This window comes from Leptidea sinapis, chromosome 33, assembly GCF_905404315.1.
Source record: "Leptidea sinapis chromosome 33, ilLepSina1.1, whole genome shotgun sequence".
Lineage (NCBI taxonomy): Eukaryota > Metazoa > Arthropoda > Insecta > Lepidoptera > Pieridae > Leptidea > Leptidea sinapis.
Window position 1 is genome coordinate 4,398,685 of NC_066297.1, and position 14,073 is coordinate 4,412,757.

At 34.2% G+C, this 14,073-nt stretch overlaps 1 protein-coding gene across 3 annotated transcripts in view; it reads right to left on the reverse strand.

The window, feature by feature from the left end:
• The window catches only part of LOC126974660 (putative fatty acyl-CoA reductase CG5065), a 47,121-nt gene that overhangs the window by 18,772 nt on the left and 14,276 nt on the right, over positions 1-14,073 (reverse strand). For 2 of the 3 annotated variants that reach the window (XM_050822202.1, XM_050822204.1), the window contains exon 2: positions 136-343. In XM_050822202.1, coding sequence (XP_050678159.1) covers positions 136-333 — 198 coding nt within the window. In that variant the 5' untranslated portion in view covers positions 334-343. The remainder of the gene's footprint in view (positions 1-135; positions 344-14,073) is intronic. The other variant, XM_050822203.1, reaches the window with a different exon arrangement.

Genomic DNA, 14,073 nt, shown 5'->3' on the forward strand with positions numbered 1-14,073 from the left:
CGACAATCTGGTCAAGATCGCCGGAATACGTTGGATGAGGCCAGTGCAGGACCGATCGTCGTGGAAATCTTTGGGGGAGGCCTTTGTCCAGCAGTGGACGTCTTCCGGCTGATGATGTTGAGGTTAGTGAGGTACCTTGCACTGGAGGAAGTCATCGAGACGCTCGGCAGCGCTGTGTCCGCGCTTGGGCCGCATCAGCAAGTAGACGCGACGCACGTCACTGCAGCAGCGCAGCAGTTTCTCCAGCAGCACCTTGCCCATGAAGCCGGTGCCGCCCGTGACCAGCACCGTCTTGCCGGCGAAGTACTCCGGCACCCCCATGCCGGCTGCCATGCCGCGCCTCCTGAGGACAACCAGCGAAAAATGAAAAAAAATATCATGGATCAAAAATGTATTTGACAAATGATATACATGATATAAGTAAAATTAATATCGACAATATCGATATCGATAAATCGTAATTTTATTATATTCACACAACGGTACCGAATTATATAGTTAACTAATCACCCCTACTCATTTAACACTCAACACTTCGCGAAATGTAGAGCCTTAAAGTCAAAGTTAAATAAACTTTATTCAATGGCGGTAATGTACAAAACAAATTAGTTTACGAAGTGCTGTATCCAATATATGAATCGTGTTTATATAATATCGTATATTTCATAAAAAGTAATAAAGAATAAACTGTATACTTAATTATCAACTTTAAATCGTATATTGGATGCATCGACCTTTAGAGTTTGATTTCATTGTTTGTGTAAGGATGCTTCGAGGACATAATGGTCGTGATTACTGTCTTAAATACTTATCGCATCCAACAAATACATGAGAAGAAGTCATAAGAAACTCATACAACCTCGTCATCAGTGTCATCTAGCCCTCGCCACATGCATGGTGCATGCATGGCGCATAAATGAGTAATAATAATTTCTTCGTCAAAATTGTTAAATAATCTATTATTGCTGCACTCGCCAACCGATTTTACTTTATTTTAATCAAATCCAAAATTCGTCACAACACTTAGGCCAATCGTACCTCTTCACGCTTGTTCCTCTCTCTTGCTTGCACGCTCGGCTCAGCCGGAACGTGACAACTTTTCGTGCATGCAGCCGGCGTTCGATTTATAAGACCAGCCTAGCGAATCTCTAAGGAAAAGAGCGATTCACTCGATTGTATGAAACATGCAGTCATTCATAGATAATCGGCTATAATATATAATAAAAAATGGAGATAGCCGATATCCACTACGTTTCAAGCAACTGTTCGCTATCAAACTTAGCCGGATTATACTTCTTCGCCAATCGCCATACTGTAATTCCTACTATGTCAAACTTATGTCAAATCACTGCACGTTTCATACTATACTAAATTTAAATTTTTACTCAGGCAGTCCCACCTCTTATTACGTAGTATTTACATCCTCTTTGATAAGACGTTATCACGTCAAAATGAGTGAAAATGGAGTTATGAGAATTTTTGTCTATATGTTTTCGTTGGAGTAATTTGAATGCAATTTTCAAACATGAATTGGCAAGCTCTCCGTTATATTTAGGGCTTGTTTCATTCCAGTCGGATTAAAAACAAGACAATGTTACGTTGACTGTGAAATAACACAACGAAATCTATGACGGCAAAGTTAAGTGCGCCTACGAGTTATAATAAATCACTGATAGGTTGGTAACGCTCCTGTAATTCCTTGGTGTTGCAGGAGAGTTACCCGTTGCCCATACCTAGCGTATGGGCAACGGGTATATTAAAAAAAACGCCATAGTATACGGTATACGCAACATAATGTATTCATTACCAAGTAACATCATTCTACTCAATAACGCACGAGGAAATACGCGCATATTCAAATGAAGCGTGTAATTAACAAATACACAAATATTACTGACTTCACATAATACGTAGTGTGTTCTCTTACGAGACTATCTATTATTTTCATGACAATAAGGAAGAGGATCTCAATTCATGTGAACAGTACGGCAATTGTGTTAAAATTGCTGCAACTGCACTGCACAAATCCTGCAATTAAACTGCTACAAATAATGTCATACCTATAAATTATTCTTTCCCAATAAAAAATGCTCGAAAAGAGGAATGACTTAATTGGTTAATAAATGCTGAAAATAATAAAAAAGGTTTTTTTCTAGTAATCGCGGATATTGAATAATGTTTAATATGTGAATATGTTTTGGTTTCATGTATTGTAAAAATAAAAATAGAAAACGAATTAGAAATAAAATATAAACGATTATAATATAATAAACAATATGAAACTTGGTTTAAGTTGGTGGGCAAGAATATAGGCATATTCTATTTAAAATAAAAATAAAGTTAATAAACTTATAACCGTTGTTCAAAATCTAGCATCGGAAATAATGAGAATCAGATATAATGCAATTAATACTAAAAGGCGATAATATGTAAATAACTGCAATGTAAACAGGAAATGTAACAGGAAAAAGTAAAATACTAGCTGGTACTTTCATGATACCATTGCTAAGTTAGTCCCTTTAACATCTCGTAAAAGTGAATATAATATTATGGTTGGAACTAGGTAGAAGTCTGTCAATCTAGAGTCCGTCTCAAGAATGAAGTATCGCAGATCCGGCGCGGTCATGCGAAGAAATATTGCTAGCCTCGTCATTTTTTATTTAACTCCAAGAGGGCAAACCTCTACAGATTTAGAATCAATATGTGTTAATTTACCATTAAATTTTATTGTTTTAATAAATTGATGCACTACGGCAAACCACGTAGCTAGTTTTAATTCGCTCTGGGCTCAAATTATTTTGCTTGAGCAGAATTGTATACGAACTTCATTTCCTATATGATCCCCTATATAGATACCATTTCATAGAACACACGTCATAGAACTCTCTTGTGATTCTCTGGCGCTGCAAAGGTAGATTGCCAACTTATTGTTTGCCATGTTTAATCTATGACAGAAACTTGTTATTTGGAAAAGAAGATACCTAAGGAGTATAATGATCCTTTATTGTCAATGAATTCATCCGGAAGCTGGCTTGCTGGCGCGTGTTGCGGTGATATTTGTGACTCTTGTTTAAATTCGTTGTTTGTTAGAGGTTGGGTATGCTATGGAACAAAAAGAAAGAGTATGTGTAGCAAAGCGAATGAAAGAGAAGGGAAAAAATGTTCTGGCTTTCACTCGAAGTCGTTCTTTGTATGTGGTCAAAACGACTCAATGTCAACATGCAAAGATTTTATTCAAGTGCTTCAGAAAATGAAGTACTTTTGAAATCTGTTTCTTTCTGTATTGAATGTAAATAAAAATGAATTATCATCATAAAACACTATTGCATAAATAACAGTTATGCAACTAAAGCATTTGCTGATTATCTAAAAAATGTGTTTCTACCTAACCCTGATCAAGGATCTACTCTGACTGCAACCGAATCTAAACTCTTTAATGAAACACATCAGTTAGATCCCCCAAAAATGGCTTTACCAAAAAGGAAGTTAAACAAGCGATTAGAAAGCTAGATTAGAACAAGGCACCTGGATATGATTAGATAATTCCGAGATGAGGGAATTGTACGAAATACATACAGTTGGTTACACACTATCGTCTCTATACTTCGGACCTTCCTACTTCTAAGGTAAAAATAACGGGCACTTTTGCTGACGATACGGCAGTACTATCATCGGATGAACTTCCGAAAAAAGCCACTAAAATGCTACAAAATAGTCTTGACAGTATTGCCTCAAGGCAAGGCGTATAAGAGATAGGCGATCTGTTGATAGAGTGCATGCAGATTGTTGACGGCCTATCTACCTATTTTGGTAAGTACGGTGTTTTGGGCGGTTTACCATATGATATAAAAGGTCTTACAATAGCTCTGGATAGCCGAAGGGTAATATTGGGATAAAGCCAATTTTTGGCAGACCCGATGACTTGTTACGAAGCTTATCCATCTTAAAGAGAAGCTCATCAATAACAAGGGTCCATAGTAGAGGCCAGATTACGTCATTATCGTTTACTAAGGGGAGACACCAACTCCTCGCAGTTTATCAACATAGTCAATATCCAAACGAATGGATGGATCAAATTGATTTTCATATATAAGTTGTCTGCCCGGTACACCATTTTTGTAGTTAATAAATGACGCACTTTCGGCCCAGTTTGCCCATTAATATAATTTGTATAATTTATCTAGTTAAAATCATATACGGAGGTAAAACTACGTTTTGAAGAGTCTATAATTGTCTGGCAAATAACGTAAAGTAAAATACACAAGGATTGTAAGTAACATAATATTGTAAACAAAATAACGGAATGTTTGTGTATTACAATCATGATTTACTGGTTGAGTTCTTCTGATCTTTATCTGCATAATGTATTGACAGACCGACGGACAAGTCACGCGTTAATTACCGAGAACTATGAAGTCATCTCGCGTCACGATTAAACCAAGTACCAGGAATACATAAGTTATATTTACAGATTGAGTGCGGCTACTCGACAACTTTTATGAGGGCCTGGTATTGTTTGGCCACTTGGATCAGGCTATATTTATGGTTATTAAAAAAACTTATAGTTTTATCGTTATCTGTCTGTTCAGATGCCAAGACCTTCCTCATAATACACTTATTGGAGGATTTTATTAAGACGAAAACACCAAGGATTTTTATATGGAAAAAGAGAACAAACGAGCGTACGGGTCACTTGGTGTTAAGTGATGACTGCCGCCCACATTCTCTTGCAACATCAGAGGAATCACAGGATCGCTGCTGGCCTTTAAGGAAGGTGTACGCACTTTTTTTGAAGGTACCCATGTCGTATGGTCCCGGAATCACAGCACAAGGAAGTTCATTCCACAGTTTTGTAGTACGTGAGAGAAAGCTCCTTGTAAACCACACTGTGGAGGACCACCACACATCCAGTTGGTGGGCAGGAATCAGGTGAAACAGCTCTTTGGAATACTCCCCGAGATACATGCGGTAGAAGACACACAATGAAGCGATCTACGCAACGCCAAGTGATCCAGCCGTTCACAGAGTACTGGGTCCCTGATAATTCGAGCTGCTCCGCGTTGAAATATAATATCTAGTCTGCGGTCCCCTGAAGTCATAATTGAACCTTGTCTGGAGCTGAGCTCTGATTTCGGGTCCCGGGTTGAATTCCGGTATTGCAAAGATCTTTATGAGTAGGAGGCTTCTTTAGGTTAGGTTAGAAAGGCGCCGCGCGCTTTGTTTTGCTCAGTTTGAAGAGCGCCGTAGCTCAAACGACTGAGCTAATGAGATAAAACAATAAAAAATGCTCGCAAAATACCTTTATTTATTTACTTACAGTGTGTGTGGATTGATACATCTACTGTACTCAATAACTCTTGTTTTTACGATTTTTACTTTAAATAAACTTATATGTTTTGTAACAAGATGATGCTGTAAATGTTGATTTAAAAGAGTGGCAATTTGTTTCTTGCCACTTCATTATCATTAAAGCTTAACCCTTTCCCAAAATGGCGGTAGTTATAAAAAGAAAATAAATCTTTTGACATTTATAAGTGTCATTTCTGTGGTTAATGTCAATTGCTTTAAATATATTTTTATAAAAGAGATCGGCTTGAGATGTCGCTCTTACAAATCTAAAGAATTTGTCATTTTAAAGTGATATCCCACCAGGCCTCACTTCTTTAATTAGTTATGCAAATTAAATTTACCTGCGACCTCTCGGGGTCGAGTCCCGCATCGTTCATACATTTTGGTTACTTTTACTTCAACTTCCGAATCAGCTCTCAATCGAACAGTATCAACAGTATTGTGAAATGTTCCCAACCTTGGTAACAACACGACACCAGTAATGGACTAAGCAATTCATTATTGAATAAACAAAAAACATGTTTGTATTTCACTGTGTTGTAACTTGTTATTTGTTTTGTCGACTGCTGTGTGCTCATGGCTTTTGTGTCTATAAGACTGGGTGAATAGAAATCTCTGTTTTTGTGGTAGAAAAGGACAATCCAGTTTATAAGGGCAACTGATGTAATGTGATCACCGCGGCCAATACCCGCTGGTAACAACAGAGGAATCACAAGAGCGATGCCGACTTTATAAAAGACTCGCCGTTCTCGGCCGCTTCGCTGGGCGAATTTTGAAAGGAAATAAATTAAATTTTCTTCATCTTATTACAATTACAAAAAAAAACAAGTGGTCATAAACCATCTAGGACAAATTTCGCATTGAGTGGTGGTAGTTTCATGTCGATACGATCAGTGGTTTAAAAGTGAAAGAGCTACAAACAAAGACCATTTTCATTATATATATAACGCCAAAGTTTTCTTATATATATATATATATATAAGAAAATATGGGATGGGATGGGTATTGATAAACTCGCGTCAGTAGGTCTACTCTAATTCGACGAAAAACGAAGATTCGCGTTTTGCCTACTACGGATCCATTCGTTTCGAAGTTTCGTCACGAACGTCATTATTTGACACTTCGAATTTCTGAGCCTTCTCTAATTCATTTACGTTGCGAACGAAAATGTGAATATGACAGCTGTTTGTTCGGAATTTTAACGTCAACTTGACGCAACCAAAGGATTTTCGTTTGTGTGGATTTTGTTGCAAAATTTTCTTGAAATGGCTTCAAAAATGCTTTTAATCGAGGCTAACATTGCGTTTGTAATACAGATATTTTGGTTGTCATTAGTAGTCACCACCGAAACGTCGTTTAAATTTCTTATGGTTACGAAGTTTCGTTTCGGAGAAATAGAGTAGACCCCCAGGACACGTGAGCTGATCGAAAATTAGTCCCAAAGTCGTTGAAATTATGGATGAAAGATTTATAATTCTAACTAATTATAGTTCGGCAATTTCAACTTAATGATCATATGGTCATGACCCAGTGAATGAATCATTATGATTGTGAAGCCGAAATAACGCGAGGTCGAGGGATCGAATCTGAGCAGTGAAATATTTTTGCAGTTTTTGTGGATGAAAGTTGATTTTTCTGATAGATATACTTTTTAATGTAAAATTAGTTCTGAACTATTAAATTTTTTTATGTAATATAATGTGTATATATATGTGTACGATAGCGCAATAAATGAATATTATATTTAACCAAGTAAAAGCTAATACTTTTATACTGATCAATATTCGTGCGAAATTATTCCTTAACCATTCCAAAATATTCAAAAATGCACAACGTTACTGTTCAAGTTTTAACTTCTGCCGGCACTTAAGGAGTGCAACTTGTTATTTTTTTTTATTGAAATTCTAATAGATGTTTTTATTTATTACTTCAATATAATATTATTTATATATTATTAATGCAAAAGACACAAAAAAATGGATTTTCAATTGTAACAGAACTTATGATTATTCATTATAGGTGATGAATGGATGAATGTGACGTGCTTAAAAGACATTTATTTTCTCACAATTGATTCCTTTAGAATTCTTTTTGAAGTCATTTCTAATATACTACTACCGCTTCGGAAATAAATGACGGTCTGAGAGAGAAGAAGCGGCGCAAGAAACTATCCCAGTCCATTCTTTTTTTGCGTTCTTTTCGATAGAATATACAATAGTGTACTGTCATCGTTGTAACTATAAAATAATAATAGTCTTAGTCCCAGGCTATCCGATTACTTGATATTCAGCTGGGGAGTAGTAGGACAGAGCCATTTTTTAACATTTAAATTTAGTTGTAGATAATGCCTGAACAGCGGCTGGTAATTTATTATAAAAGTGTATACATTTACCCTTAAAACTATTATGTATCTTATGAAGCCTACTATAATTAGTTACAAGCAATCCCTTATCTCTAGTGTGATAATAATTAAAGTCACTATATATACAAGAGCAAAACGGCGACGATTTTTGTGAACGTATATTTAATTTTCATAAATGTAATGACAATGAACAGTCATATTCCGACGATCTGGTCAAGATCGCCGGAATACGTTAGATGAGGGCAGCGCAGGACCGATCATCGTGGAAATCTTTGGGGGAGGCCTTTGTCCAGCAGTAGATGTCTTCCGGCTGATGATGAACAGTCATAATATTTATGTGTGCCTCTATTTCTATTACCTAACCATAAGGCATAAGCTAGCATATAATATTTGGTCGAAGATTGCAGACCTAGCTAGATCTTGCTTCTGACGATGACCTTCCAAACACGAGCATCACAAGAGTGCCTTGACGTAGTGGGCATGGTTAGTAAAAGGTTAGATCGTTGTTCATTAATGTCGTGTAATTAAGATTACCAAACCCGACACAAGTGTGTCAAGAGCCAGCCGGTTTCACAAGCGTATCCACCACACCACTACATGTGCCAAACCTACCGTCTGTGAACGCCAATGGTGGTGCACCACTATTTGCTCATATCATATCGTATTAAGTTAGATATTGAATATTGAAACATGATTTAAATATTATTATTTTATTTTATTATGGTTTGAGTTGATGGTCTTATTATCAACATTGCTTGGCTTGCAAATTTGTGTGTAACCACAGATATGTTTTCACGTCAGCTGTTGAGGTGAATGCTAGAGAAACAAGACAGCCGCATAGACTGGTTTTGAAATATTGTCCTAAAACAACACATTTTTCTTAAAATAGCCATAACATGTGTATAAAATTAAATAACGAATTGCCTGAGAACTTGAAAATACTGTCAAATAAAATGCTTATACCAAGACTCTTTAAATGACTGCTTGAAAATAATTTTTATCGTATTAATGAATATTTAAATAAGTGTTAAGTTTTTGGATAGCTGGAAAGAGGACACATTGTAATATGAAAGATCCGGACATACTCTATTCCAAAGCAAAATATATAATTTCATTTCATTTCAAAAATAATTTTATTTCTATTCATTTCGATGCTCTAAATAAATAAAACAAAACAATAACAAAAACGTTTTTGTTTTATAAAAGGGATTTATTTTCTCAAAATTGATTCCTTTAGAATTCTTTTTGATGTCATTTCTAATAACTGCTAGATACTACTACCGCTTCGGAAACAAATGGCGCTCTGAGAGAGAAGAAGCGGCGCAAGAAAATCTCCAAGCATTCTTTTTTTGCGCTCTTTTCAATAAAAATATACAATATTGTACAATCATTTCTATCGCTATAAAATATTCACAATCTAGTCCCAGGCTGTCCGATCATTTAGATATTCAGCAGTGGAGTAATAGGATTTACGACAGAGCCATTTTTTTATAAAATATTTAAATTTATTTATAGATAATGCCTGAACAGTGGCTGGAACTTTATTATAGAAGTGTATACATTTACCCTTAAAGCTATTATGTATCTTATGACCTAAAACCTGTCATCGGAACCTCAATTTCACCAACTTAAAAAATAAGATTATCTGTAAACCTGGGTGAATAAATGGAAATTACATAGTGAATATATAAATACAAATCATTGTCTATGAAAGAAAGTTTAAATTACAGTGACACAACATTCTTTTAGGGGGGCACAAAGCTCCTAAGCGGATGTTCATTCTCCTATGCACTTCATCTTCTTGTGAATAAATTGACTACTAAGGTCTCGGGTTCGAATCCCAGTAGGTGCAATAATTTATATGATGAATATAGATATTTGTTTCCGAGTCATGGATGTTTATTATATGTATGTTTGAGTAAGTATATCGTGTTAAATATATTATCTTGTACCACCAATAGTACAGGCTATGCCTAGTTTGGGGCAAGATAATTTGTGTAAGAGTGGGTCAATATTATTATTATTGTTTAAAAACACGCATATAAAAGTTGAAAATATTTTATTAAATATGCAGAGTTCCTTTGTAAACGTTAACAAGTCAATAAGGTTATGTATCACTATATAACGAATTATACTTATTTTCTTCTCTTTAATATTAATACACCATCAGAAGTATATAAGTATTAAAATACAATTTTCATTTCATTCAATTAATTTATGAAAAAAAATTTTTAACTAATAAACCACCGACTTCAAAAACACTATTCCAAAACAATAGATATAATATGCACTAAAAAGTATTAAAATAATTGCGTATTTTCATACAATCTAATTCTAGTTAAGATTATTGTTATTTTTGGAATCGGTGTCCTTCCGCTCTCACCTCTCGCCTCCTCACGACTCAAGCACATCTCACCTATAACTATGTATGTAGTTACAAACCTATCTTGGATGACACCGACTCCAAAAATTACAATAATTGTAAATAGAATTAGAATGTATAAAAATACGTAATTATTTTAATACTTTTTATATCCATTGTTTATTATATTTATTGATTTATGATTATTGCATATTATATCTGTTGTTTTGGAACAGTGTTTTTGAAGTCGGTGGTTTTTTTGTTAATTTTTTTTTATTTTTTGATTTTTAGTGTATTTGAAGTACACTAACTTTGGAGTCGGTGTTATCCAAGATAGGTTTGTAACTACATACATAGTTATAGGTGAGATGTGCTTGAGTCTTGAGGAGGTGAGAGGCGAGAGCGTAAGGACACTGATTCCAAAAAATAACAATAATCTTAACTAGAATTAGATTAATTAAGTAGATTATATACAAATAGGCAATTAGTTTTATACTTTTTAGTGCATATTATATCTATTGTTTTGGAATAGTGTTTTTGAAGTCAGTTGCTTCTTGTTAATTTTTTTTGAATGTAATTAATCTTATATTTTCAAACTAGACGTCAAGTCCTTGCTAAATGGAAGATTGTTCAATTTTCAAATTCTGGGTGAAGTCTATATAATTTAATATTTATTAATTCGTCACAATTTTGCCAATGCCATGTGCTGCGATTTCTTTATTGGAATGCTGGACACAAGAACACATTCGCGATTTTACTAAACATTTTCACTTTATGTAATAATTATAATATTTAAATACGTTATAACTTAATATATTATATATTCAAGTCATATATTCAGTCAAATTGACTCAAGACAATCGTGTTCGTTCCGTACATCCGAGTGATTTGAAATATAACGAAATGGGCGCACCTTGAGGCTCTGAACGCACCTATGTCATCATAGTACGCGTTGGCTATTACAGGCCTAATATGCCTAATTTGGTATATAATTAGTGTAAATATGCAACAGTATTATTTGATAACTTTGTATCTGTTTAAAATGCTAATTAAACAAACAGTTGGTATAACGGGACTATTACTGGCTCTGCGATTTTTAACACACAAAACACTCGAGGAACATCATAAGTCAATAACTAATATGTAAAGTCTCAGTTGACACCAACTCTATATGTTTGTATACTGTGGATGTTGTTAGTTACAGAGACTGAGAATATACTAGCATGTAGACGACATGACAGCCCGATAATGCGATACTAATATAATATATTACTGACTTATAGGAGGATGGTAAGAATGGACCCACATAATTTAAAAATTAAGGAAGCATCGTACAAGTACATTATTATCTATACATATAAATAAAATTGGAGTGTCTGTTTGTAATATTGAAATAACCGTTTTTTATTATATGTATATGAATATATATACGATACATACACCAAAACAATATTTATTACAATTTTTAGTCTGTCTGTTTGTTCCGGCTAATCTCTGAAATGGCTGGACTGATTTTGACGGGACTTTTATTGGCAGATAGCTGATGTAATAACGAGTAACTTAAGCTACGTTTGTTTCAGAAAAATATTTTATTTAAAAAAAAATGTAATGTTGCAATGTCCAAGAAACGGTCTTACTGTAAAAATAATTTATATGGCAAAACAACGTTTGCCGGGTCAGCTAGTATTAAATATAAACTTAAGTTTATACGATGTTTATACAAAAAACATTAAGGCGCTATGATATGGGAGTCGAAAGAAATTATTATAATTTATTAAAAAATAAGTCTTTTTGCACTATAGGAAAGTTTTGCGCAATTGCCATCCACATTATTTGACATGACAATCATTTTTTAAATAGATGTTCTGACACCATCAAACTATCACTCAAATTTTTAATTCAGTAGTAATCTATATATATAAAATGAATAGCTGTTCGTTAGTCTCGCTAAAATTCGAGAACGGCTGGACCGATTTGACTAATTTTGGTCTTGAATTATTTGTGGAAGTCCAGGGAAGGTTTAAAAGGTGAATAAATATAAAAGTGCTCGGAATTAAATAAAAACAACAATTTTGTTTTTCCTTTGATGTGTCCCCTGTCGTCCGATATTTGTTTTGTATGGACATATTTTCTATGAGAGAATTTATTGACGCACGGTTTGACAGTTCTGCTATGAAACATTTTCATTACAACAACTGGGAGCATATTTTACGAAATAATTCTTAAGTGAAAATAAAATGTTATGATATATTATTGACAAATTAATAAAAAACGTTATTTTATATATTATATACAGAACAACGTCTGTCGGGTCAACTAGTTTAGAATAAAATTCAATGCGATTATTATCGTTTTTTAATACTAAAATCAGTAGGCAAATGTCTTAAAAATTGTCATAAAATGATTCGATACCTGCTTGAAAAAATAATGAATTGTGAATCCCAAATTATTTGCTGCTGGCCAACCTTCCACATATGTATTATAATATCTTTTAGCAGACAGTAATTTGGCATAGACATAAGATACAATTAATTATTGATTGAACAATAGATATTGATTAATAATTTTAGGTTATATCTTACTTTTAGGTATATTTACGTTCCACAATATTATTAATAAGTTTCTATGTACATCATAGATCGCCACTTCTTTTAGTGGGTCCCAAAATACAAGCATTCTCACTATTCTCTTTAGGTAGTGCTTGTACAAACTATAGCGTTGTGTGTAAAGAAAAGTATTATGTATTATCGAATAAATCTTATATCTTTAAATGAGCAATTCTTGTATATATATATAATTGGAATCTCGGAATCGGCTCCAACGATTTTCATAAAATTTAGTATATAGGGGGTTTCGGGGGCGATAAATCGATCTAGCTAGGTTTCAATTTAAAAAATGTAGTTTTATCCGTTTTAATGAGAAACAGCTACAATAACTTTAGAATACAAAGGTAAATTTCGACACTATATACAAGACTATAGTAGCTCAGATGGGACATTGGGTGATCCGGAAAGCAGAAGACCCGGTTCGAATCCAGATGTCCTATTAGTTTTTTTTTTAAATTCAAGTTTGTACATTCTTAAAAATCCGAGCAAGGCTCGGTTGTCCGGATATTATATTTAAATGTTGCAATAAAAGATTCTGCTGTGAACCATACTTATTAAAAAGTTTCACTCATATCATCTAGAAGCGATCAAACAGTCTGGGATTATATTATAAATATCTTAGATTTAATTACATCTATTGATTGGTTTGTGTCTTTAAAACTAACGCTATATAGGCATAGCAGACACAAAAATGATGAGGCTAGTTTACCTTGCCTTATGTCAATCAATTATAACTGTGTTACCACGTGGGGTAGAGCGGGAAAAATATTGTTATTAGCTATCGAAAGAGCTCAGAACAATTCTCAACGTGTCTTTCACTCACCGCCCTTTCCTTTTCTCTATAAATCATGCAAACTACTAACAGTCCGTCAGTTATTTATAATGAGCATAGTATTGAGACAGCACGCAGACCTTCCCTACAGCATTGAACTTATTCATAAGAGACGCGAAGATATTGCTTGTCCTCAAAAAACAAAAATAAACTTAGCTTATAAAAGTTTTATATTATATTCCTAGGACAGTTTCTTTACAATAAACTAAACACAAAAGCAATTAATATCTATCCACTGAATTATATTAATTGTAAGAAGGCTCTTCAATAAACACTTAAAATGACTTACCCCCTCCTCTAAAGAAACAAATGAGTATCGGGTGCTTTAACAAAAAATACCGCTTTGCTCTACTAAAAACGCAACTTGCTGCGGAGAACGCACTTGCAAAGGTACTGAGAACACTTTTTTTAAATATTATATTTTATAAAAAAGATAGCTTAAGTAGGTAATGGGGGAGCCATAATACATCCACTCCCACTCAAAAACAAACCTTAGGGAGGAGGGATGGCTGAAAAACAGTGCAGCGTGGAAACATAATTGATTCCATGTCAGGTGAAGCTG